Here is a 27453-nt window from a genome sequence, read left to right as displayed (position 1 = left end):
AGAGGAAGGTATAGAGATTTCTCATATACTGTCTGCCCTCACACATGCATATCCTCCCATGCACATCACACACCAGAACAGTACATTTTTAAACAAGGATGAACCTACATTGACACATCATAATCACCCAACGTTTATTTTAGGGTTCATTCTTGGTGTTGCACATTCCATGAGTTTGGGAAAATGTATAATTATCCTATATCCATCATTCTAATGTCATACAGAGCATTTTCTCTGCCCTAAAAATTCTCTGTGCTCTGCCTATTCATCTCTCCCCCACAACCTCCCAAACCACTAATCATTTTACTATCTCCATAGTTTGGCCTTTTCTAGAATATTTGGAATCATACAGTAGATAGCCTTTTTAAATTGGCCTCAATAGTTTTTTAGAATATTACTTTACTTATTTAACAGGAAGCCCAATAGTAAACAGTTGCCATTAGGGATCAGTGTCCTGTTTCTTCATTCTTTCATCCAGAGAGTGTTTTTCTCATTCTCATCCTCATTTTCATCCTCATAGGAGGGTGGCTACTCCCGCTACCATATCTGTAGTCTGGAAGGAGAAGACAGTGCAGCAGTATTTTTATCAGGAAAAGCTTAGTGTTCCCAGAGGCAGACTTCTGCCTCCATCACATGGGCTAAGTAACCATCCTGACTTCCAAAGGAGCCAGCACTGGGCGCTCTGCCTCCCCAAACATGGAACTCCCTGGTAGACCCAGTGCAGGTCAAATGTGTCCCCCTTCTTCTCCCATCCCTAGGGACCTTCCTCCTGTCTCTTCAGATTCCTGATGTACAGAGAAGAGGTGTGATATGCCCCCTTCTTCCTCTCTTTTAGAGGACTCTCTATTGGCCCATGGATCCAACTTTTACACAGTGCCCCTGAGTCCTCCCCAGAAAAGACATGCCCTAAAACCTGTCATCTGAGAATCTTGGTTCCCCTAAAGCACAAATGAATTATGGCCCATCTCTGCTCAAAACCATCTCACCAACAGGAGAGCCCTAGTACTTGCAGTGGCCCTAAGGCCTCCTGTGACCTGCCTCTCCACGTTCCTCTCTGTGCCTCTCCCCTCTTCCCTTCTTCTCTGCTTTACTCTGCCCTCCCCCACTCCTTTCCTCCTCCCTCAGCCCTACTCTCCTTCTCTCAGGTGTCATTCCCTTTGCTTCACTTCTCTGGCTGCCCCTTCTCACAAACCACAAACACACTCCTGCCCCAGGCTCTCTGCATATTTCCTTCTTCCCCAGACAACCAAATGGCTTCTACCCTCCCTTCCTTCAACTCAGCCTTCAAATGCCACCTGATCAAAGAGACCTTACTCAGTCAACCTTTGAAAACTGTCAGCCCCAAAATAGTGATAATAAAACAGGTTTCTGGGTTTCCCTTGCCCTGCTCCATATTTCTCCATAACACTTATCATCATGAATGGATTTAGTTGTTGCTCACTGCCTGTCTCTCCACCCTTATATCTCCAGAATGGCACGACATGGGGCAGGCTCTATCTCCAGGGCCCAGCACATATGGGCCCCAATAAGTATTTGTGGAATGGATTAATTGAGTGCTTGCTTTGATCATCTTTTCTGCTGGAGAACTGTATGTCTCTAGCCATGTAGATTGTCTTAACCCATGTCCTGTCAACGGCTCTTTGGTTGTGACCAACAAAGTCCCATTTCATACAATGGTTGTCTGTGTAAAGGTAAATAACAATCGTGTCTGCTGTGGCCACCGTAGTAACCCCAACCTCTGGGAAGGCACTGACATTCAGTCGATGCCCAGTCAATATTTGCTAGATGATTAGATGAATCTCCCTCTAGTTCTGAAATTGCTGCTGCAGTGGGAAATGTTTGCTCTGTGCCTCTCATCTTCTTGAGTTCTCCTGTTCACTTCTTCCTCTTTCTTTTCCAACTTTTTGTTCTTCTTTTCTTTTCTTTCCTTTTCTTCCCTTTGATATACTGTTGGATCTTTTTATTGTATCTCATGGACCTAATTTTTAAAAAATTACAAGATTCTAAGAAGTTTGTTGTTTTAACCATTTCTTTATTTTACAAATTCAAACACCTGTAAATAGCACCTACCACATAATTTGGCATTAAGCTGTGTTTAAGAAGGGAACTGCAGAAGAAGCTCTTCATTCGGTTCCTATGGATTCTTGCATTCTCTCTACAATTCTAGTAATTTCTCCTTCCTTTCAGATTTTCAAATTTTGATTTACATTTTTTCCCACTATAACAACAATTTTATTAGTAATAGCAAAATTTAACAAATAAGTGGACTTGATACCTTAAGAAACACAAGAGTAGGAACAATAGTTGCTTAGTGGGCCTGTAATTGAACTGAAGGATCATTTAACTGAGACGGTTTGGAACAGCAGGTCCCCATGCCTGTTCTGCAATTTCTTTGAGGCTGTTTTTCCATGACACAACCATCAGAATCCTGTAATGAGATGTCTGAAGATGACATCATACTCACTGCCTTATTTGCTATTATAAAGACGGGGACATTTCCCCACGGTAAATTCACTTCATGTTATCAGCTGGTCTCTGCTGTTTTCACTTTATATCCAGCACATTCCTGCTATATCCAGATTGGTCAGGGTGTCCTGGGAGCATGGCTCTGGCCTTTCTGAAGGACAGTGTTGCTCGCTCATTTCCCTCTTCAGCGGCTACATGGCATCCTGATACCATCTCTGCCAGTCCTTTATCAGTCTGGCTCAGGCAGTGGGATATGAACGAGCAACTTCAGTGACCTGAATTTCAGGACGTTTTGATGGGAAAAGCCTCACAAATGAGTAGCAAATATCTATTTTTTACCATCCTTCCTGTACCCCAGACTGGGTTTTCAAAAAAATATTTTTATTAACTGCAGAACCCCACTGATAAAGGAACTCCCACAGAGAAGAGTAAATCGTTTTTTTGAAACTGTTAGAACTATTAAGAGTTCACTCATCAATAAATTTAATTTTTTAAGAAGAGTTCACTCACGTCAGATCCTTTATCAGCGTGCCGGATTCACTCGCCTTTCTCCAGACCAGCAATAACATAAAAGAAATAAATACCCGATTCGCAAATGTGACAAACCCATAAAGTACCAAGGATTTACCCAAAGGAAATGTTTAAGAACATTATGGCAAAACAATAAATAACCATTTCTGAAGAACATAGAAGACTAAGTCATTGTTGATATAAAGTCCTGATAGTCATCTCATAATTCTCTCTGAGCAGTGGCTGTGGGAATGACTGTGTTTTACCTCGGAGGAAACTGGGGTTCAGAAAGTGACATTACTTGCTCAATCACCAGCCCCTCAGTTTGCCTTCAGAGCCTGAATGTTATCAGTCGCCCACACAGGACTCTCATCATAGCCAGACTCACTCATCCTCTGTGCACTGAGCCATTCGTGTCTCCTTTTTTTTCATCTTCCCAGTTCTTTAGCATATACATTGAGTGTAAACCTGATGCTGACACCAGGATCAAACTTTGACTTGCTTGCTGGCGTTTCTTTTCTTCTTACCAAACAGCAGAACTTGTTATTTCCCCAGCTTCCTTTTTTTTTCATGTAATGTAGTTTTATTGCGTAGTATGCTATATTAGAAATGATCAGAAACCCTGCTTGTTATTTGCCTGGAAGGAAGTCATCTCTATGAAAAAGATCTCTGCTATTTTCCTGGCAAAACTTTCCACCAGGAGCCAGGAGCAGCATGGGCCTCCTTCTGCGCTGTCTCCCGATGGCTTCATTGTCCGTGTAAATATCCAGCCCTTGCCAGTCTATGTGGAGGTATTTTTGTGAGATTATCTGCATTTCTTTTCCACTTCACAGGCTTTTTATGTCTTTCAGATGCTTCTATCTTTAAAAACAGCTTCAATAGGAGCTTTCCTAAATGGCCATTTGATCCCAGAAGAAAGTCATTTTCATGCCTATTTTATTCAAAATCTGGAGAAGTTGTCCCTGACAGACAGTGCTGTACCTTTTCTTTCTACCCCAACTCATAGATCAGTTTAAATTAGCAAGAAAGGTGTTGCATGCAGCCTCAGCTGGTAAGCGAATAGGCAACGGGAGTGAAAACCTTCTCTTGGAGAAGAGTAAAATCCAATCTACTGGCCGTGTTTTTAATAAGATGACAGTAGCTTCAATGCCTGGGTAGAGAAAAGAAGGCTCTTAATGCCTCTCATAGAGCAAACCCACGGACAAGTTTAAGAGCTCCTCTCTTTGGGGAATAGTAAAGCATTATGCTCAGATTTGAACGTCAGAGACGGTTGAAATTGAATCTGTCTTGTGTGTTGTGCACATTGTAAATAAATTTCACTTGGGGCATGAAGAGAATGGGAATGGTTTTCCTAAAATAAATGTTTCTGAGTATGGGAATGGGTTCTCTCTCTCTTTCTCACTCCCTCCCTTCCTCCTTCCCTCTCCCCAGTTTGTTTTCAAGTAAAGGACACAAAGACATGTGACCAAAAAATTGATTTTGATGGCATTTGAGTATAAACATAGACAAAGATGGAAAAGGACAAAGGAGCATCTATAAATTTGCAGCTCCATCTTGAACGTATCACATGCTCAAAGATGCAGTTAGACCTGCTTCAGAGGGAGGACTCAGAGTTCCCAGAGATAGAAAGCAGCTGTCACAGGTACCAAAGGATGGAGGCAATCATTGAAGCTGAAAAAGCACTTTCATTTTCCCAGTGCCCAGCTGATACATAAGTTATCAGTGGAGTGTGTGGGCCAGTCCTGGCACCTCATTAGCTCTATGTAGGTGTTTGCCAAATAAATCAAATTTTTTGGTTTTGCAACCATTACATTCTTAGGCAGTTTACAGTGGTTCAGTAGTAAATCAGTGAATTATCTTTTCTATATTTTCCCTTTAAAAGAGGCCTATTCACAATGTGCCAAGTTTTTTAAATCCTGCTAAACCTGTCTTTTTAGCAATCTGGATTTCAGGTGAGCAAAAGTTATCCTGAAGCTGTATAATTATAGTTTCTGTATTTAAAAAGTTCTCCCATTCTTTGTGCAATGGAAGGAAATCAAGGTGACATGGTACTCAACTCATTTCCTTCCCCAAAGTCTCAACTTCATCTGGATCCGTAGTTGGGCAGACTAAAAAAAAAATGTATCCCCAACATATTGATAATAATCTATTAGAGCACTTACTGTACTAATTTTTTCCATCCTGCCAAAACATTTGTACACTTGAGGGTTATGAGGCCCTGCATCCTCCTGCATCATCAGGTCACTGGTTCACTGGCAGACACTTGCTACTTCATCTGAGGTGCACTTTGGACTTTCTGTGAAACTTACCTTAATCTTCTGCCCTATCTTTGCATCCTGGATTTTAAACTCACTTGTATAGTCCCACTTTATATAATACTAGTGCCCGGTGCACAGATTCGTGCACATTGAAAGGAAATTAATTAGAAGGTGGCCGGCGGGGCAGGACTGGGCGAGATGGGCCAGACACACCCTGGAGCCAACCTCCCACGGACCCTCCCTGGCTGGCCGCTCCTGGGGCGGCACTGAGGCTCAAAGGGCTTCTGCAGAGTGAGCAGGGTCCCTCTGGCAGGTGGGGTCTTTCAGCCTGGCCTGCAGGGATTATGCTGAAACCAGCTCTCTGACATCCCCCGAGGAGGTCCCAGATTGCAAGAGGGCAGTTCTTGGGTGACACACCCCAGAATCGGGTTCCCTCCTCTCTGGTTCCGGGGTGCGTCACCTGAGAACTGCCGCTGCCAAGTCACCAGAACTCAGCAGCTCCTGCATTGAGCATCTGCCCCCTGATGGTTAGTGCACGTCGTACCTACCGGCCAGTCTATGGTCAGATGGTCGCTTAGCCAGATATATAGATAGATATAGATGATATAGATATAGATATAGATATAGATATAGATAGATATAGATATAGATATAGATATAGATATATTATTTAAGTGGGAATACTGGTAAGTGGATTTACACTTAAAACCAATGAAATTTAGAGGATTGCATCAACATTCATCCTACTTTCAATTTGCTCCTTTAAGTTCTCTGTGAGTTTGGGTGATTGTCTCCATTGTGGTAGGGATCTATGTATTCAGTAAAGTGACATCCTGGACAACACTCAAGTGTAGAGTAATACATAGTGTGAGGATAGCTTTTCATTTGAATCACTTCCACATCAGTGGCATTCATTTCCTTTCTGACTTCCAGTCTTTTTTTTCCCTCGGTTTCATTCAGTTCTCAAATTCTCTTGCTTTCTCATACTTCTCTCTTCACCCCTTGCCCTTTCTCCCCAGTTGGAAGGTTGGGGTTGGTTTTTTTGTTTGTTTTCTTTTTTTCTCTCTTTTTTCACTTTATTGCTTTTTCCTCCTCCCCTGGGACACTTTTCCTGTATGCCTTTCTGATACTGTTAAGTGCCCGGTGCAGCAGACGGTTAGACTCGACTGTGCTCGCCCCACAGCCTGGTATAATTTCGTACTGGTTCTCTGTGTCTGGCGGAGGCCATTAAATCCCACCAGGCTGCAGGGTGGGATTCAGGAGAACATCCAAGTTCTCTGGCCAGCGCACACATGGCATCCGTTCTGTGCACCAGTGTCTCTGGTTCTGGGACCGCCCTGCCATGCTATCACTCCTGGTGGCACTGGGTGATGTCAGTTCTCTTCACAGAAGCACTGAAGGTGATCCCAGGAGTTGAGGTCGCATCCATGTTCCCTTCACAGGCTCCCTCCCCACAGGGATACCGAAGGCAGAGTATTTGTATTCGATACTGCAGAGTGAGAACCCTAAAATGGGAGGGAGCATAGGCCTCAGTGCGGAAGGCAACTAGGCTGAGGAGATTCACACAGCACTATTAAATACAGATTTAGTTCATTCCAGCAGCTCTTAATCACCTGCCCGTGCCAGGAGCTCTGCTGGGTGCCCGCATTAACAAAATGAGTTCTTGATCCCTTGCCCGAAAGGGCAGAAAGCAAACAGGTGGAGGTACTTGATGAGCACACAACCCACAACTGGAGGAAGTGACTTACACCAGGGACAGGGCCATTCAGGAATGCTGTGCTCAGGAGGGAACCTCAAAACTGGCTTCCAAGTGATTAAATAAATTAGGAGACCTAATAAAATCCCCTACACAAAAAGGTAGTATATGTGGGATTTTGAGCTGTATTCTCAGTTTGCATTTTGAAAGGCTTACCCTGGTAACAATGTGAAAGGTTGGTGACAAGTGCTGGGAGACAGTAGGCAGGAAGAAAGATGAGGAAACGAGTTCAAATGAGACTATTGCAGAAGCCTCGGCAGGGCCTCTGAGTTAGGAGGGGAAGTGAGAATGCCACGGAAAAGACAGAGTTGAGGCTGTTTGGGGGCAGAATTGATAGGGCTTTGTGACAGGTCGGGTTGTGGGTGTGGCTTATAGAAACATGAGTCTTACTTTAGGCCCAGCCCTGTGTATCTTAGTCACGTGTACTATAACCAAGCTCACAGTTCTATGAAAGAAGATGGTGGCCCTACCTGTATGCACCACCTCCTAAGTTCTTTTTTTTTACGGGGCAGCGGAAGAGAATAAAATATTTTGCCATTTTTAAGACTTAGCAATAAATATGCTTGTGTTCCCCAGCCCAGATTTGATAACTTACTCAGAAAGTATCTTCTGCTTGATTTTGTAAACATGATCTTTCCATTTACAGAAATGCAAAAATTTACCCAAGATGTTAGATGTCATTTAGTGAAAATGTTAGCTTTCTAAACCCTTACACACACACACACACACAAACAAGCATGCACACACAAAATTATTAGTAATGTGTTTTAGAAACTTGCTATTAGAAGAACTTGAACAGATTTTTCTGAAATAAGAAATAAGTTCCAAGTGTTACATGGATGGTATCTGATAGTCTATGTTCTTTGCCGTTCAAATCATATTCTTTCACCATGTTTGACAATATCATTTTCTCACTAGAAACTCCAGCTATAAAAGAAGATACCAGAAAAACTATTTTTTTAAAAAAAACAATCTTTTTTTAAAAAATATATTTCATTGATTTTTTACAGAGAGGAAGGGAGAGGGATAGAGAGTTAGAAACATCGATCAGCTGCCTCCTGCACACCCCCTACTGGGTATGCGCCTGCAACCAAGGTACATGCCCTTGACCGGAATCGAACCTGGGACCCTTGCATCTGCAGGCCGACGCTCTATCCACTGAGCCAAACCAGTTAGGGCATACCAGAAAAACTACTGAATATTCATTTGAACTCTGAGTTCGTGGCCATGGAGGCAATAATAATGACAACTGGAGTAACTACCACTGATTGAATACTTCTCTGTGCCAGACACTGTGATGAGCTTTTCATATGGAGTAGCTCATTCAGTTTTCACATCAATCCCATGATTCTATTATATTATAACCTGATTATATTATAACCTCTTCTATGGCACCATTTTACAGACAGAGACACTGAAAGTTAGAGTAGTTAGATAATTTTCCCAAGGACACAAGGGAAGTAAAATGGAGTCAGGTTCAAATCCAGATTTGTTGGACCCCAGCACTCACTCTCTTAACCACTAGACATCACTTTTCCAAACAGGATCCCCTTTGAGCTTTCCTTTTGAAAATAAAAACCTAAGGATCTTCATATTATCTTTTTCCCTGACTTGTACGTTCTTTAAATAATGCCAACAGTCTCCGTGGGCCTGAAATCAGATAATACAATAGACTGACATTCATAGATTTTCTTTGGCATAACATAATGAGTCATCATTTTGTCATTCTTCTTTAACCTGTTTCTCCCACAATAAACGTATGCAAAGAATGCTAGAACAAGGTTCTAATCCTGGTGGTCACTTGTTGTGACTTATTTTAGCCTGGATACTCATTACTCACTGGGCTTTGGCCCAGTCATAGAATGATGGCTGACATATATTGAGGACTTCCAATGTTCCAGGCATTGTATAAAGCCCCTTACAACAACACAGTAAGGGAATACTAGAATTAGCCCCATTTTACAGATGAGGAAACTAAGGCTGAGTATCTTACTACAAAGTCACACAGCTAGTAAGTAAAATCTGGATTATAATTCACCTCTCTTGGCCCCCAAACTTATGCCGTGCTGTGAGATCTCCTTATTTGGCATCATGGTGATAAGGTCTCCTGATCCCAGGTTCACTCCAATTTTGTGAAGATGAGAAGAATACTATCTGTGGCACACTATGATTTATTTGAAGGAAAACCAATAGATGCTTTAAAGCCATTAATAATACCTACCATATATTCAATGCATATTATGTGCCAATTATGTAAGTACCTATAATTCTCACCACAACCCTACAAGGCCACTATTATTGTTCCCATGTTACATGTGTGTGGGCACTGTGTGTCAAGAGGTTGAGTAACTTGCCCATGATCTCATGACTAGTGACTGACAGTCCCAGTTGTCAAGTGAAGGTCTGTAGGCTCCAAACTATAGATGATAGTGCTGTCATGCTATTCTGTCATTTGCTTTCTTCCATCCCCTTGCAGGGGGTGGTGGGGGGAGAACATTGTGACAAAGCATCAGTGTTAAAATTATCTTAAGGTTGTTACTGAGGTTTTTAATCATATAATTAAAAGGATACTCATAAAAGCCCAGGAAATCTTTTTTTTTTTTTTTAGCCACATTTTGGAGTTGATTCTCTTGCTTAGTTGCTCATTATTTTCTTTAAAAAGTCCTTTACAGAAACCTGCTTGCTCTATCCTGGACTCTCCCCCACCCCTATCCCAACCCACCTCAAAAGGAAGGCAGCAGAACAGCACACTCATCCAGAGCATGTAAATTACAGTGAAATATGGCCTGAGTCAGCTCCTCACAGGACAGAAATCAGTAACCATTGATATTGCTAAGCAACACCACAGAGGAGCAAGGCTGCAAATTAGGTGACAAGTTTCTAAGAGTCAGAGTATCTGGGGACTCACTTGGGCATTTCATTATGAGCCATCTGGATGATCCACAGTAATGACCAGACATTATTGTTCACTGTTCGAGGATGATAATTCCCCTATAATTATATGGCACCTCCCTCTGTGATCCTAACCTACTTTACAGAACCTTCCACTGTATTTTCCATAATCCAGATATTTCCCTACAAGATAATTGGGAACAGTTACACCTACTGGGCAACTTCCATTACTCCCCAAAATAAGATTTAGGACAAGCAAACAAGCATCACTCTAATTACTTGTCTGATGGCACAACTAGCTGGGCAAGGACATGCATTAAGGAGGATATTAGTCATGGGATCGTAGCAGCTCCATTGGCCTGACATGGGCTCCACCTTCATGGTCCCAGGGGAGCTCAAGGTGATGAGGCTAAGCCCTTTCCAAAGCCAGAAGTGAGCAGATGGTACCTACACCAGATAAGCTTTGAAGGTGACAAGAAGGTGAGCCAGAGTCCTTGACCTTCTTGGGGAAAGGTCAAGGACCCCGCCCAGTTCCAACAGCTAGCTGGTCTCACTTGTTTATTCATTCATTCATTCAGTTAATATTTACAAGAAAATTGGATTAAACAACCTGGTTTTAAACCAAAGGTTACAAATTGATAAGCCAAATATGACCCAAAGTGTGTGTTTTTTTAATTTGGAATTAGTTGCCAACATTTAAAAAATAAGGATTTTTCACATAAAAATCCAAATACCTGGCTTCCCTTAAATAATTACAGAAGATCTATCAATACTGTGCCTGCATTTGCTCATGAAGCTAGAGCCGTGTGACTGTGGCTCCTTTTTAGGCAGTACTGTCCAATTTTCCAGAATCACCACCCTTCTTTAATGTCCCAGCCCACTTTGCTCTTCTGCATACCTATTGCCTGTGGGCCATTGCTGCTTTGTCAGAATGCCTACTGTGTTCTAGGCACTGGGCCAGATGCTAATGATCACACTGACTCCTGATTTGACCACTGATGTTGCATCAATACTTCCTTGGGGCTGGGGCCTTGAATGATAAGAGCAGATGGAAATAAACAAGGAAATGCATGCGAAGAGTGGAGGAGACAATAACAAACAACTGTGTCTGGGTTTTCAGGAAACTTGTTTCATGAAAGGGCTAGATTTGGAAAGCATGGAAATCAGGTGATAAATTTCTAAGAGGTAGCTGGGTGTATATGTTCATAAATCCTACTTGAAACTTAATAGCTGATAGATACATGATTAACCACAAGTTCAGCCCTTCATTTTCATTTTGCAAAGTTCTTGCCTTGCTTCCAAAAGCCCAAGTGAGAGATTTTAATCTCACGAGAAGAAACAGACGTACTCATTAGCATAGATTTGGAAGAGCTGGATGTGAAAAGAACTCCGTAGGGCAGAATCATCTCTGTTGACACCTTGAGTGTGACATACATGTGTTACCACATGTGGAGTACAGCTGTCCCTGGGCGAATGTGTACACAGTTAGGAGCCTCTTAGGGAAGTTTAACATATGAACATCAATCCCCCGCAGAATGTTGAGCAGAGCTGCTGCAATGAGTCAGTACTTCCAAAGCTTTTTTTGAGTGCAATTTTTGAATTTGAAGGTTAATATATTCCTTTCCTTCTCACTTGAGGAAGAAGTGAGGATTTGTGGTTGTTCCCTCACTTACCCTCAATCTCTTAATGTTTCTTTCTAGTTGCCTTGGCATGAACATTTGATATAAAATAATAATGACCAAAGAAAGCCTTTTAATGGAAAGCAATTAATTTTGGTGGCCCATGCATTTTTTGACATGAAATCAACAAAACGTTTAAAATTGGGCTGCATTAGAAAATATTTAACTCACAATTCATGTTTATTTTGTTGAAAATTTTTCACATGAGGAAACAAGTGAAAAATGTTTAATACAGATAGCCTATAAGAAACTTAAATCATGTATAGGTCTACAAATATAAATGCCATGTTTGTAGGAAGTGGGATGGGAAATTACAAGTACTCAACTCTCATACTACCCATTCACAAAACATTAAAACAAACACTTTTACCCAATAATAAAAATATACACAAATTTAAATATCACCTTAAGGCTAAAATGTAAATACTGCAAAACATGGTTTTAGAAGTTAGCCAGGCAGCCTTTCACTAAACCAAAAGTTCTTCTTTTGACAGTCTTCCTTGCGTTTAAGGGAAAAAGTCTAGGGGTTTTTGTTGACTTGCACATGTCAAAAATAGACATTGACATTGGTACCCACACACAGAAATAATTAGAGTTTGGATAGGATTTAACTACGCCGGACTGAGTTAGATGTTCATGTTGGGCCTGTGGCAGAAAATGAAGAGGGATACCAATTATTAAAGACTAGAGGCCCAATGCACGAAATTCATGCAAGGGGCTTGGCCCTAGCAGCCCCACCCACTGGTCATTCCTGAAGGTCGTTCACCATCCGGTCTAATTAGCATATTAGCTCTTTATTATATAGGACTAGAGGCCCAGCACGCAAAATCACGCAGACCCGCCCACCCGCGCATGCCCTGCCCACCTACCCGCCACCCCGCCATGCTCACAGCCCCGCCGAGCCACCAGTCTTGCTGCGATTGGAGCCTGTGGGCCATGGGGGAGGGACCGAGAGGTGCTCCATGCACTTCATGGTGACTGGTCGTTTGGTCGTTTTGGTCATGACGCCTCTTGGCCTTTTATTATTATGATGTCTTTGGCACCCCAATGCAAAGTGCTTAATAGACATGCTCTCACCTGATCATCAAAAAAATGCCTTAAGAATAAATATGTAATGCTCTTATCTCCATTTGGCAAAAGAAAGATCTGAGGCTCAGAGAGGATCACCCAACTTATCAGCAGTAAAGCCACACTGTGGATTGACTGTCTTGTCTGTCTCACTCAGGAGCACTCTTAACCTTGATAGTGATGATGTGGTGTCAACAGTCAAGAAGCTTCAGACCCAGTGTCTGTATTCCTGGCTTTAGCAACTCCAAGGAAGTTCAGCAAACCAAAGCACCCTAAACCTCACTGTCATTTGAGACTGTGCATTTGTATACTTCATTAAAAGTATAGGGGAGCACATAACATGAGGAGAGCACTGTTCTAGGTTCTGTTGGGAGGGACCTAGAGAGGAATAGGGTCTCTGCCGCCAAAATATGGACAATGCAGTTCGAGAGACAGGCTTGAGTGCAAATATGAGAAGGGAAGGTGCCTAGGTCCAGCGCTGGATAAGTGGCGGTCAGGTGCATGAAGAGTCCACGTGTCACATCCTGCCACCCTGGTTGTGCTCTTGGTTTAATATTCCCCATAGACCTGAGAGTAGAAGAGCAGGACTGATGGAGAAATTTCCTTTAAGCATCTTTCCCAACATGGCAGATATCTTTTGTTGCCGAACAACAGTGATCTACTTAAAACCTCTATAAGTAGTATAGAATTTGTTTTATCAAACCTGTGTAAAATACCAAGTTGTCTAAATGCTCTGCTCCATGGCCCATGGGTTCTCCCTTACTCTTCTTGGTGGTGCTTACAATAAAAAAGCTGCCCATTATCGACTGTTTGGTGGGTGTCATTATCTCATCTACTCTCCACCACGACTTTCAGGGGTACATACAATTATGCCTCTTTATAGCTGAAGACCTGGAGGCTCAGAAAGGTCAAACCAATTTGCTCAAAGTCACACAGCTAATAAGTAGCAGATTTGGGGTTCAAAAGTACACCTTGGCTTCAGAGTCCATATTTTTAACTTCCACTCACTACTGAAAATAATCCTCCCATGGTTGTGATACAATCTAGTAGCTATACAAACTTCTTCGATAGGTATTAGTCATTACCAAGCAGCTACTGTCTGCACTGAGAAAGTCTTAATTTTTAGGTATTCACGTTCAGTTCAAACCAATACCAAAAATAAAGCAATTCTTTTATTTAAAAAAACAACAATACAAGTTAATCATATTTTTCTCCATCAGCCACTTAAGTAATAAATACTTATTTTCATTGATTTCTCTACATCTACTTTCCATTCTACTTAAATGGAAAGCATAATGCTTCTATTGATTCTGTTTTGTGTTGTGTGTGTGTGGTTTTTCTGTCAGAATTTTGAGGCCTGAAATATGAGAAGTTATTTTTCTGCTACTCCTATCTAGGAGATTTGCTGAAAAGAGGTTGAGAATGCAATAGACCTCAAAAGTGAGAAAGTCAGTGTTGGAAGGAGGAATCTGTGTCCAGACTCTCATTCAGAAAGGAAAATTAGGAGCCAACAAAACTAGTTCTTACTCACAGATTCTTTGAGACTAAAGACAAAACCCTTCCCTTGACTCATCAACTATGAAGTATGGACAAGAACTCAAAGGGATCTTAAAGCCAGGTAGTGATATTGCTGACAATACCTGGAAGGAAGTGGACTGAGGAATGACAAAGGTTCCACCCTTCTTAGAGATCTGGGAGCTTGGATGCCTGTGGCCCCCGGGCTGTCCAAATGGCATAGAAGCAAGTGCGGTCGCCATGAGAGGCAGCATTCATGATCAGCTTACAGCTCATCCCAAACCACTGGGTTCTGGAATGTTTTCTTAGGCTGTGTGGCCTTCTTAGAGAAATGTTATAGAGAAGAGGCACCAAGTGGTACCCAGGAGAAACTGCCCGGTGATTCATCCCTCTTCTCATCCTGGCTGCCTCTTAGTTGATATAATAGGCGTTGCTAGGTAGTATTCAACGGCACTCTCTTGAACTCCCTCACTTCCTCCCTCCGATCCCAAAGAAACTCAGCTTGGATTAGGACCAGTTTGAACCCTAATCTAGTGATGCTACAGGTGCCTTGGTTATTCTCCACGGGGAGTGTGCTGACTGGAGGTCACAGTGTCTGAGACCACTTTCCACGAGGTGTCCATAGGCCGTAAGTGCACCGTGTGCTCTGACTGACATGTGTATGTTGCGTTCATCCTAGTCGCCTGTCACACCTCTCTGCCTGTACCCCCTAAAGCCCTGGTTCAGGGGAGAGCGTCTGGGCTCTTGGAGATACTCCCCTGTCCCCTTGAGAACACGGAGCGCTGAGTTCACCGTCTCACCATCCCATTGCTGTCAGTGTGAAAGACCCCGTTCTAGCGGGCTGGTTCTCTTCACACTCTTCTCTGCCTTCTCCTTCATGGGCAACAAACACAGTTCCCTTCACCTGGGCAGGTATTGCCCCCTTGCCCTCCTTCCTCACTGTGCTTTGCGTTGCTATGTCGCCTATGGTTATTCAGCTTTTCACTACTCTGATTCCTTCTCTTCCACCATTTTTAGCCCATTTTGATATGTTCTTTTCAGTTCTTGTCCCTCTGTCCCATTCACCATCCAAGGAAGCAACTCAGAAACAACCTAGACATTGTCACAGCATTAAGAATGTGTGAGCGATGCCAGGCACAAACAGTTCCACTTTCGACGACACAAAAGTAAAATAATTAAAGAATACAATTGTATTGATTTATACCTGGTTCCACAGGAGACTAGGCAAAGCATAATCATTTCTGCCTCAAGCGGATGTGTGACAGTTTGGACACAGTTGTGTGAGTACAGAGGTTGCATCGAAAAAGGTTCATAAAATGCAACAGTGCGTCTTCACTGTAGGATATGCTCTACGCCAGATTTTGCAAACACAGAGCCGCCCACATTCTGTTTCCTGAGCAAATAATAGATTATGCCAGCTGCTTATTCTACTGTTTTACCTCAGGGAAGGAGTAGAGGTTAAAAAATTAGTTGGCTGATATAATCCATCCACTTACTGCAAGACCACACACACATACACACACACACACACACACACACACACACACACTGTGTGTAAAGCCATTATGAGCATGTTTAATATTTATGAAGCTATTTAGATCATTTACCAATTCCAAACTTGTCCAATGTCATGCATGTAACAGACTGCTGTTTTTAAAATCCAAAAAAAGTGTACATTTCACTGAAGGCAATCCCCAGAAGACATTAAAAAACTTCCTTGTTATTTACACAAAATTCAATTTTTTATTGAAGCATTTGCATCCTTTGTCATGCATCTTACAAAATCCAGAATAGGCTGCTTTTTGTAGAAACATAAAGATGAGGTGATTTTTCTCCCAAAAGCATAATTTCGTATTGGTGTGTTAAAACAGCATTAGGTAAAATTTTAGGCACGTGGCAAAAGGATTTATAAAGAATGTCTAATATAAATATAAACTAGAAGAATATTATTGTGTTTTAAGCTGGAGCTTTCATCTCAAATACAAAACCCATCCATTACTAGATGATTCATATGTGGGTTTTCCATGGCGGCCCAAGTTAATGAGCCATGGAAGCTTTCTGCAGAACCACAGGGATATCTCTTGAGTCTAATTAATTGCTTGAAGTGTATTGAGAGAGTGTTGTCACAACAAGAAAAATTTTATTTTTTTACCTGCTTACAATGTTGCTTTAGAAATCTGGAATTTTCAGATAAAGTTTCTATTTTAGAACAAGTAAAAAAAAAAAAAGAAAAAAGAAAGAAGAAAGAAATGACACATCCCCATCTCTTCCCCCACCCAAGCTGCCACTCCCACCAGCTGACTCAGAACAGCTGGCTTTCTGCCAGTGGTTTCCATCACAGCCAGGCCTTTGGTGATCTGCACACAGAGGCTGCAGGTCACCTCTTGCCGCCTGCAGTCCACCAGCAGCGGGCGATGCCTTGGTCTGGGAGCTGTGGCAGCTCTGTCACCTGTCTGAGCCAGGTGGTCTTCCCTGGAAATACGCTTCTCTCTTCCTCCCAGAGCACTCTGCGCTTTTCACAGCTCCTCCCAGTATGCTGCACCATTAGTATTCCGTGTTTTCTATCTAAAATGCTAGACGAGAATGTAAAGGGAAGTTTAGAGTCTGGTTTTTCAGTTTTGGTTTTCCCAGGTAGCCTTCCTCAGTCTCTAGGAAGTTGTTCTGTTGCAGCAGGACTGTGACATGAACTTCTGGGACTGCTGCCCCCACGGCAAGGCCTCCGTGGGCCCGGACCTTGTTCTCATTCAGCCTCTCTCGTGGAGTGTCACCTCTATAAAAATTATCGGGCTAGGGTCGACCTGGTGTGGGGTTACCTTTGCTGAGTATTTTGTTTCATCAGATGTGAAAATCACTGTGCCCTATTCTGTAATGCAGACATCCTACCCGCAGTGGAATAGTATGTTTTCAGTGATTTCTGAAGATGGGCGTGAAAACTGTCTGCCACATGGCCGTGTTTGCACATCTCTATATAGTTACGATTGAGGAGTTTGACAGTAACTCTGAATCTGATTAATTAAGAATGTGTAAAAACAAAGTTCTTGCATTACAGCTCGTTCCTTATCTTTGTGTCTTTTACTGTGATGTTGTAGAACTTGGATCATATGGAAAACTAAAATATTATGACACAATGACTGAAGAAGGTAAGAATCATTTTAGAATTGTATGCTTTGGCTTTCTTTTATTTCTAGTGTCTGTTGCTTGCCCATTTTTTTAAAAGTCATTTTCTTCCTCTTTGCATGACTTCCGTGACGTTGTGTGAGTTATTTTTCTTTCTGCGTTTTCGTCTAGTTTTTGCCATCGTGTTCATTTGGAATTGGAGATGTGCAATACCATGGGTAATCATGTTATTCCATTCAAAAGGTCCAACCCATTGTGATTGTGTAACCCACTCAGAGAAATGGTGTCGGCAGCGTAAACACAGCCACACACCCATTGTGTCAGCATTGCTTCCTCCACACGCTCACGACAATGTAGAGAAACACGTCCAGCCAACGCTCCTCTTACAGTGTGCCCTTCATTTCAGAGAGGGGTTTATGTCCTGGTGATATTCTGATTTACACAAAGGAATAAGCGACCTACAGTAACTCCTGGACCCCAAACCAGCTAGAGACCCGTTTCTGATTCGGGGTTGCTGTCGGCTCATGTCCTCAGCTCCCACAGTTCCTGCTGACTCAGCAAAGTCATTACTCTGAGAGACCAGGGTCAGCAATCCAGCTGGTAGATTTGTACATGTTGAGATTCACCCACTAAGAGCTCGGGCATATCATTTTAACCATTTCCCTGGGGCAAATGGAGTCTGACAGTGATTTATTTTTAAATGTATTTACTAATCAATTCCAGGCACTATCCCAGGGCACCGCTTTGTCCCAGTTGATCATTGTTCTGGGATTAGTTCACCATGGAACAGCAATTTGGAAAGTTTGCATTCTTATAAAGGGACTTGTCCTATTGCCCTCTCCCTCATCTCACTGAATAATAAACAATGCATGTAAGTTATAAAAACATTTGGGGTTTTTACATGACTTTTACACTGATATTGACAAGATATCAAAGGTACCCCTAGAAGGGGAATCAGCTATTTTTATCCTTCAATGTGAGAGATACTCCCAAATGGGTTGCATATCTTGTTTTCAGCCTCTAGCATTTCGAAGTTGCCTTAGCTTGCCATAGATCTCCCAGTGGCTCTGCATGCCAGAAGCAGAACATCAGACAGCAAGAGGAAGCTCCTGTCAGCCCCTCCCCGCTCTGGCTTCTGCACTACCCACGGGTCCTTTCCTGCTATCCCTGTGCTTTTAGAACCACTGTGATGTTTCCTAAAGCAGCAGGGTTGGGGTCTCAGCCTGGGCCCTCTTGTAGTCATCCCAGGGCTCTCCCCAAACTTGGGGAAATGCAGACCCTTGGGGCAGTGAGGGCCCCAACAGCAGGAACTACCTATGGGAATAAGTGTCCTACCACTGAGCGGCAAGAAAGACAACCCAAACCTTAAAGGCAAGCACCTGTCCCAGCTCTTTCTATTCCATGTCTTCAGCCCACCTTGGCTCTTAGTGGGATTGGCTTGAGAAGCCAGAGCTGGGACTCGCTGACTTTATCATTTGGTCGCTCTCCCGCGTCTCCCCAGCCCAAAGCCTCGGTTTCGTGGCTCAGGTGGCAGGTAGGTTTGTTAGTTCCTACCTGACCTGTCACGACCCTTCACTTCCTACTCCCTCCTGTCCTTTGCCTTCCACCCTTAGGTTCCCATGGCCAGAGCTTCTGCCTCCCTGTTGCCTCCGTTGCCCCATTTCTCTCTTACCTGGTTTCCTCCTTCTTTCCACATCCATTTGAACAAGGGTTGCTGCCCAAGCGTCCCTTTCTCTTCCTCCCTACACCAGATCACATGAAGATGCAAAACGGCTACTTCCAGTCTGATGACTGCCCTTGCTACTGGCTGGGCTTTCTGGGCAGGGAAACAAAGTCAAAGTAATGTCTGCAGTGATGGCCCTGGCTGGCCCTGGCCCGGACCGTGACACGACTGTGACATTGTGTTCGGGGGCCTCAAGGGTCGCCTCAAACACTTCTTATTCTTCTCTTGACTTTCCTCTCCCTTCATGCATGTCCCTTTGTGTGCTGTTCTTAGCTGAACACTTATTCCCATCACAGAGATAGCTAATAGTAATGAAGGCAGCATCTTTAAAGTGTGCTCTATGAAATACTAGTTTCATATGATTTCAATAGGAATCTTGTAACAACCCAGAAAAAACAACAAGAAAGCAAGATTGATTTCATAGTTAAGTAAGTGGGAGAGCTTCTAAGTTAAATAGGTTCCTCACCAGGGGAGTCGGAGCCTCAGTGGTACCGTGCACTGCAGCCCAGAACGCATTGTCAAAAGGAACGGAGTTTGCAGTACTTCGCAGACGTCGTTGGCTATAGAGCCCATTTTTCCAGGAAGCCTGGTGTAGACTGCTTTGGAAATGCCGGTGAAGGTGTTCTCTTTGCCCTGGAATGGGAACCTCTGAAAGATGAGTCTTCTGAACATGCCGCAGTCCCCCTCGGGCACTCCTAGAAAGAAGGCTTGGAACAGGAGGTCTCCCTCTAGACACTTCAAACCACACCCTCTGGCAGCTGCCTCCGTGACAAGCCAGGCTTACACCTGATTCTGGGATCCCATCTAAAATACTCAGAACTAGCTCAGTAACCTCGGACCTGGCAACTGCCATGCGGGATTCCTGCAGACTCTAGGGGCCTCTCCCGGCCAGTACAAATAATAATAATTGGGGTTGATGTCACTTCCATGTTGTACAATGTAAGGAAGTGTAATGAAGATGAAGATGTTTGGGGTATCAGTGGACTAGCCAGCCTTCAGGAAATACCCACCTCTGTTTAAGCATTTCTTTTCACAATCTTAGAATCTTAGAATGTGACTACCCCTTGAGCAGAGCTTTATCGTAAATGCCCATGGGACTAGTCATTATTTGTAACTATTTTCAGGGAATTCTCTGGATGTTGGATGATGTCAGCTACTGGCAATGAGGCCTGAGGGTTTTTTCCCACTCAAGTGGATTTATATATGCCACCTCACCCTAAGGGAAATTGAGTGATGAGGTCCTAAATATAGAAAACTGTTCTGCACATATTCAGTTCATTATTTTAGCACCTACTGTATGCAGGTTACTCTGCTGGGTCCTTTGGGGAAACACAGGATTAAAAGGTAGGCAGGTGACCCTCATGGGACTTGTAGACAGGCGAAGAGATAAAACACAGCAATCACTTAGCCACCAGGAAGAAAGTGGTTAAATACCATAGATATTCAGAAGAAGATGACACACTATGGGAGGAAGAAAGATTGCTTTCAACTGGGGAGAAGATTTTGTGGAGAAAGTGATCTTTCAACTGGGCCTCAAACAATCAGTAGATACGAGTTAATTGGGGAAGGACGAGTGGTAAGCTCTGACCTTCCAGGCAGAGAGGGATAAAAGGATGGGGGCACACCCACCTTTCCTGGGTGCCTCCCACCTGCCAGGTACAGTGCTGTGGCCTTTATGTCATTTAATCCTTATAATGATCCCACAAGGTAGATTTCATTGAAGATGAGAAAACCAAAGCTCAAATAAGTATTTTATTAAGATGAGGAAACTAAAACTCAGAGAAGCAAAGTATAATTTGCTCTGGAACTCAGAGGTGGTAAGTCGTGATGTAGGACCTGAACTCAGGACTGGGTTGACCCAGCCCTGCCCTCCCGGACCCCCTGTGGTTAGCTGTACAAGGTGGAGTGAGGACAGGTTAGATTGGTGGCAGTATAGGGAGTAGGAAAAAAATCTTGAAGGAAAACCACATGAAGGGAAAGGTTTGAACCACAAACTAAGGACATCATGGAATGAACAAGGAGCTATTGAATAAAACATAAACCCTTACTTGAACACTTCACCATAAAAAGTTTATTTTAATAAAAACAATATACTCACTCTTAGGCACTGAATAAAATTATGACATTTTTGCAAAATTTGTTCTTGCCCTTTAGGGCACTTTCCGTTCCTTCCTAAAACCTAAACTGCAGCAGCTCACTGGACCACACCCAACCGCCTCTCCCACCCCAAGCCAATCAGAATTGTATTCATTCATTCATTCATTCATTCATTCCCTAATGCATGGTTAGTGCCATGTCCGACAACACAGTATGTCCCAGGCACTAGACTGGGCACAGGGCCTTTGGAAATTAAATGCAGCCCTCCCCCTAAAGAACTCGCACCCTAATGGGGGACACAGACAGAGAGGTGAGTAGTGAGATGCACAGACCCGAGGTACTGGGGGAGCTCAGCAGAAGGCATCTCCACTGCCTCAGATATGGATATAAAAAAGTTATATTTTCTTCTATCCCTCTACCTTCCTCTCTGTAAAAAAATCAATAAAATATATATATATTTTTAAAGTGGCTTAAGTCAAATAGAAGTTTATTTCTCTCTCAAGTAAAAGAGGCCCAGAGGCAGGCTATACATGGCAGAGGTGGAGGCTCCACAATAACCCAAGACCCAGATACCTATGAGATACCCAAATGGAGATGTGGAAAAAGGAGTGGATATAGAGTCTGGAGCTTGGGAGAGAGGTCAGGGCTATGGATATAAAAGTCTTGGGTTAATTTCATCCCAAGATGGCAACTACCCCACCAGCCACCTGATACTAATGTGCTCACTTAATAGTAACTGAGCACATGCCCTGTACGAGACATTGTGTTAGACTTGCTGGATTAGTGAGCATCACTCCTGCCAAGGACTATATTTTCCTTCTGCAGCAAGGTGTTTCCAGAGATGCAAACCAATTACTCCAGAAATAGTCTTTTGGTGACCTCAGATCCCTCTACCTGAGCAGCCATCCTCCTATCTCCTCATGGGGCGATACTCCCTGTTCTTAGAAGAGCAATCTCCAATTTTACCTAAAGTTAATAGCCCATCTGCAGATACACGGATGTCATACCATTGTCACGCTGGACAATTCTCAGTACATTGAACTTGGCTCCCTTACTAAAATTACTCTAGATGGAAATATAAAAAGCTAGTTGGAAAGACAACAAACTTATGCAGTAGAACAAGATAAATTAAAAGAAGAGACCTTTTCACCAATGGCATTATAAAGAACCATTAATGTTTGTTCTTTGAAGATAAATGTTCATAAAAACATATAGGTAGGGAGATAAACAGAAATCCTGACTAGTAAAGAAGTGATGTATGGGGGAAAGCTGCTTGCGATGCATTAGCCTAAACTTACTGACACTTAATAGAAGCCATTCCAGAAAAATAATTTCTCCACTATTTAAAAAAGTTCATTTTTGTTCATTTGTAAAAGAAAAAGAAAAATATAAAAAGTTGTAATATCAGAGGCAAAAATTATAATGATCTTTCCCTTAATGAAATTAGCACTTCTGTTTCATGGAAACCAACAGCCCCTTTACCAAACTGAGAAACTAATAGTCTTACACGAATGAATCATGGGGTCCTAAATTAGGCTGAGTTTTGAGAAACCCCATTATCACAAAGAAGCAAAAGCATTTTCAAGTCACCTAGTCTAGCCAGTCATTTGATATTCTTAATTGCAGTGAAATAGTCCAGTACTTTTTCAAAGAAAAATTGAAGTTTGGAATACCATGTAACAGTGTTTTTTATTGCTCAAGATGTTTTCTCTGAAAATGTAGTCCTAAAACAGTTATCTGTGGCTTTCACATGTTTTAATCCGTGCTTGAATGGATGAGATTTTGTCATATACACTGATCTATTAGGTAGGATAGGTTCAGCTATATATAGCATAAAATACAGATTAAAAGTGGCTTAAGCCCTAACCGGTTTGGCTCAGTGGATAGAGCGTCAGCCTGTGGACTGAAGGGTCCCAGGTTCGATTCCGGTCAAGGGCATGTACCTTGGTTGCAGGCACATCCCCAGTAGGGGGCGTGCAGGAGGCAGCTGATCGATGTTTCTCTCTCATCGATGCTTCTAACTCTCTATCCCTCTCCCTTCCTCTCTGTAAAAAAATTAATGAAGTATATATATATATTTTTTTTAAAGTGGCTTAAGTCAAATAGAAGTTTATTTCTCTCTCAAGTAAAAGAAGCCCAGAGGCAGGCTATACATGGCAGAGGTGGAGGCTCCACAATAAGCCAAGACCCAGGCTCCTTCCATCCATCTGCTTCACCATCCTTGTATTTGACTTTCAACCTCAAGGTCACCTCATGGTCCAAGATGGCTGGTGGAATAGCTCCAGCCATCACATTTGCATTCCTGGAAGGAGGACTAGCCAAAGTGATTTTCCCCAGCTGGTTTGACTTATTTTTAAGGGGCCCTCCTTTTAGATCAGTGGTTCTCAACTTGGGGTCGAGACCCCTTTGCCTGTCAAACGACCCTTTCACAGGGGTCACCTAAGACCATCCTGCATATCAGATATTTACATTATGATTCATAACAGTAACAACATTACAGTTATGAAGTAGCAACGAAAACAATTTTATGGTTGGGTCACAACATGAGGAAATGTATTTAAAGGGCCAGACAGTTGAGAACCACTGCTTTAGATCCTCCCAGTAAAATTGACCAAATCTCAGTTCCATGACTACACCTAATTTCAAGGAAGCTTGAAAATGTAGTTTGTTACATTGGATTATTTGCTGTCCCAATAACTTAAGTATTATGTCATTAGGAAATGAAAAGGGAATAGATAATAGATAAGCAACATGCAGTGTCTCCACAAAAGAGAAATAACACTTTTGTATAACTATATGTTGATGGGGAAGACTCTGTGAGGGATATTGAGAGCTTGTGTTAAGCTTGAGATACCTATGAGATACCCAAATGGAGATGTGGAAAAAGGAGTGGATATAGAGTCTGGAGCTTGGGAGAGAGGTCAGGGCTATGGATATAAATTTGTGAGTCACACAACATAGGTGTGACTTAATGCTACAGAACTGGATAAGAATACCGAGCTAATGAATAGGGAAGGGGAGTCCAAGGATTGACCCTAGATACTCCAAAATTTAGAGTTTGGGAAGAAGTAGGAGTCCCAGCAAAGGAGACTGGAGTGGGCAGAAATCCAGGAGAAAAGGCATCCCAGAAGCCAAGAGAAGAACTGTTCCAAAAGAGGGCAGTGAACAGGAGATAGCATCAATTATTGACCAGTGAGGTTGAAGAGTTGTTGTAGCAGACAGATAAAAAGTGATGGATAGGAAGTGAGATGCTTCCAATCAGGAGTTTGGGAGCGGTGCATTTGTTGCTAATGAAGAGGTCTGGGGCCTGGCCCACAGGAGTGGGTGGGTAAGGTCAGCTGGAGGAAAGGGTATCTAGAAGCGAGTAGGTTAGGACGGTAAGGAACCAAGCGCTGCAGGACCCACCCATGTAAAATTACCAAGGATGGTGACAGGAGTAATGGCGGAAAGAAAAATAGTGAACTGGGTTCCCATATCCTCAGGAACACAGGAAGAGCGACAAGGAAGTCAGCTGGAGCAGAGGTGCTGGAGGTGATTGGCTTGTACTTCAAAGGAGGGAGGAAAATGGTCTAGATGTACTGAGGAAGGGATAGGATGCAGGGCATTTGGAGAAACAGGAAGCTGTAACTAAAAGGAACATAGCTTTGTTTTAAATGTCTACTTCACAGGAACTATCTAATGGATTATATTAATAAAGAACTGGATCAAATAGTTTATCAGTATATCTTGGAGATGTTCTATATGAGCACTTTTGGAATCTCCTCATTCCTTTTAGCATCTGCATAGTATTCCGCTGCATGGCTCTGCCATGGTAGGTTCCGTCAGTACCCTGTTAATGAACATTTAGGATGTTTCCATTTTTGTTTATTTCTCTAGTTAATACAACAGTGTTACATGAGCATCTTCTTTGCCCACATAATAAACTCTACTGAGTAGATGATGTATATAACAAATTCCGAGAAATACCCATGGTACCAGTGTATAGAGTGAAGGGCGGAGGGGGAGGGAGGCAAGGAAATACCAGACCAATAGATATGCACGTTTCAAATTTTGAAAGATATTGCCAAAGTGCCCTCCAAAGGAATTGTACCAACTTACACTTCCCTCAAACAAATTTAAATGAGCTCTTTGAACAGAGATTCAAAGTGGCTTTATTACAAAGCAGATAAGCCTTTGTAATGGAACTACCTTCTAATTTACTTGTTTTAGAAACCTGACTTTTTACCAAAGTCGATTTAAAGCCAGGGTGCAGCTAGGGTGGAAGTCTTTGTCCTCTCTAAATTGGATGACAGGCAATTCCTCCTTCACAGATCATCCAATTCCCGCCGCAGCGTGAGCACTCCTCCCTCCAGACCACTCCCTGCAGAAAGTCTGAGCGGTGCACTGCAAGTTAACTTGCCACCTTCCAATTACCAACGCAGAGCCCCGTTGTGCACAGACACCATTTCCAATGCCATGTCATGTTTCATTCACTCCAGGCTTATGGTTTCTCTCATTCAGTCCAGCTTCCCATAACCAGAGGATTTTTCTGGGCTCTTGGGAACCGATGCTTTTTGTAAGGCTGGGCCTTATTAAAAAAAATATATATATATATATATATATATATATATATATATATATATATATATATGTATTTAACTCACCAGCTATTGACCACATTACTTTTTAGAGATGTATTCTTAAAAGTATGGGTCTTAGGAAGACAGCAGCCTAGTGAATGTGCATAACCAGACTAACCAGCTAGTAACCAGCATCAAATCTGTCAGAAAGACCAAACCAGCTGTGTGGGTAAATCCACGGTCTTCCTGAAAACCAGGACCCAGGAAGTCTTCTACTTAGAATACATCCAGCTTTTCAGACTCATTGCATCTTATTCCCATGATCTCAACTGGCAGCAGTAAAAGCAGAAAGATTGGACCTGGCAAATAAAGGCAGCTTTGGCCCCATTGCACATGTAGACGGTGTTAAGTGGCAGCAGAAGGCACATTGTGGGTGCTTCTTTTTGTCTATTTCTGACACCCCTAGAGCTGCAAATGTTAAGTTGCCTTCATCAGTCATACTTGAATACTGTTATTATATATTAACTAGATGCCCGATGCACAAAATTAGTGCAAGGGGCTCGGCCCCGGCTGCCTCGGCTGACCCTCGCAGCTCCGGCTTCATCTGGAAGGTTGTTCTGCTGATTGGTCTAACTAGCATATTAGCTCTTTATTATACAGGATAATATAACTCTCCCCCCTTCCCCATGAAGCTTTCTCTTTTTAAAAAAAGTGGGGATATGTTTTACCAGGAGGCTGGCATGTTCAGTTAAGCATGGTAAGTTTCTCTTCTGATTAAATCTGAACTGAACCGAATCATCTCATTGTAGTCAGGGGCCTAATCCTTCAGTCATTTAGTTAAGAACTCCCAGCACGTGTTCACACCTCTGTCACAAGCCCACGTTTCCAGTGAGATACACAGTCATCTGTTTGCAACGTAAAGTTTCGGATTCAAGAAAATGGAATATAGAAAGTCAGATTAACTGACAGTTTGCAGCAGACAGGAGACAGGAGATGATGCATGTACGTGAAGTATTGCCACTACTGAATAACTGTTAGCCAAAGCTAAAACCTTCCACTTTGCATCACGATAGACAATTGGGTAATAGATAGACTCATCATAAGAAAACTGGGGTTTTTTTTAAGTTCCTTTTTTTTTACATATAAGCCAACGTAACCATTCAACACATATTTACTGAGCACGTACTATTTGCCAGGTGCTGTGAACAAATCAAAACTCTGCCCAAATGAGTAGATTATTAATCTACTAGATATTATCATAACGCATTTGCAGAGACATACCCAAGAAATGGACTCAGACAGACTGACTCAGAAGAGATCTTTGCACCCAATAGGTGGTATGGGAGCTCAATGTTGGCAAATCTTGGGATCTGAGACCTGCCTTAGTGAAGTGAGTCTTTATTCATTTCCCTCAGGGTGCAGGGGATGGGAATAAGAAGAAGACATCCATTCAAACCTTTTATCTGGCAACCCCTGCCTGGCTCTGAGCTCCTAAGCTGAGATCAAACGAACCCCTTTGAGAATTTCTGTGTGGGAGCCATTTGTATCTGTGTATATGAGATAGAATTGTTCAGAAAATTAAGTTCCCAAAATAGCAAAGCAGGTGACCTAAAATGAGAAAGAGCACTAGCTCTCCAGCAGGGCCGGCCTCAGGTAAGGTCAGTGCATTGGCCCTGTTGCTGAGGCAGTGTGTGCTACATCTGACACATGCTGGGAGGATTTTTGATTTGTAAAATCCCAGTTTTGCCTGATCTTGATTAAGTTACCTATTTTTTTTAAAATCAGAGTCTCAAAAAAGACAAACATTAACTGT

General features: G+C 42.6%; 1 protein-coding gene across 12 annotated transcripts in view; it reads left to right on the top strand.

Annotated features, from left to right (window-relative positions):
* Positions 1-27453, top strand: part of SLC24A2 (solute carrier family 24 member 2) — a 227382-nt gene that overhangs the window by 145729 nt on the left and 54200 nt on the right. For 8 of the 12 annotated variants that reach the window (XM_070431745.1, XM_070431743.1, XM_070431742.1 and 5 more), the window contains one exon: positions 17234-17284. The exons of the other annotated variants lie outside the window; for them this stretch is intronic. In XM_070431745.1, coding sequence (XP_070287846.1) covers positions 17234-17284 — 51 coding nt within the window. The remainder of the gene's footprint in view (positions 1-17233; positions 17285-27453) is intronic. 12 annotated transcript variants of the gene reach the window in all.

This window comes from Myotis yumanensis, unplaced genomic scaffold, assembly GCF_028538775.1.
Source record: "Myotis yumanensis isolate MYYU_CA2020_CCGP unplaced genomic scaffold, mMyoYum1.0.hap1 SCAF_12, whole genome shotgun sequence".
Classification (NCBI taxonomy): Eukaryota; Metazoa; Chordata; class Mammalia; order Chiroptera; family Vespertilionidae; genus Myotis; species Myotis yumanensis.
This window is presented reverse-complemented; position numbering and strand designations above follow the sequence as displayed.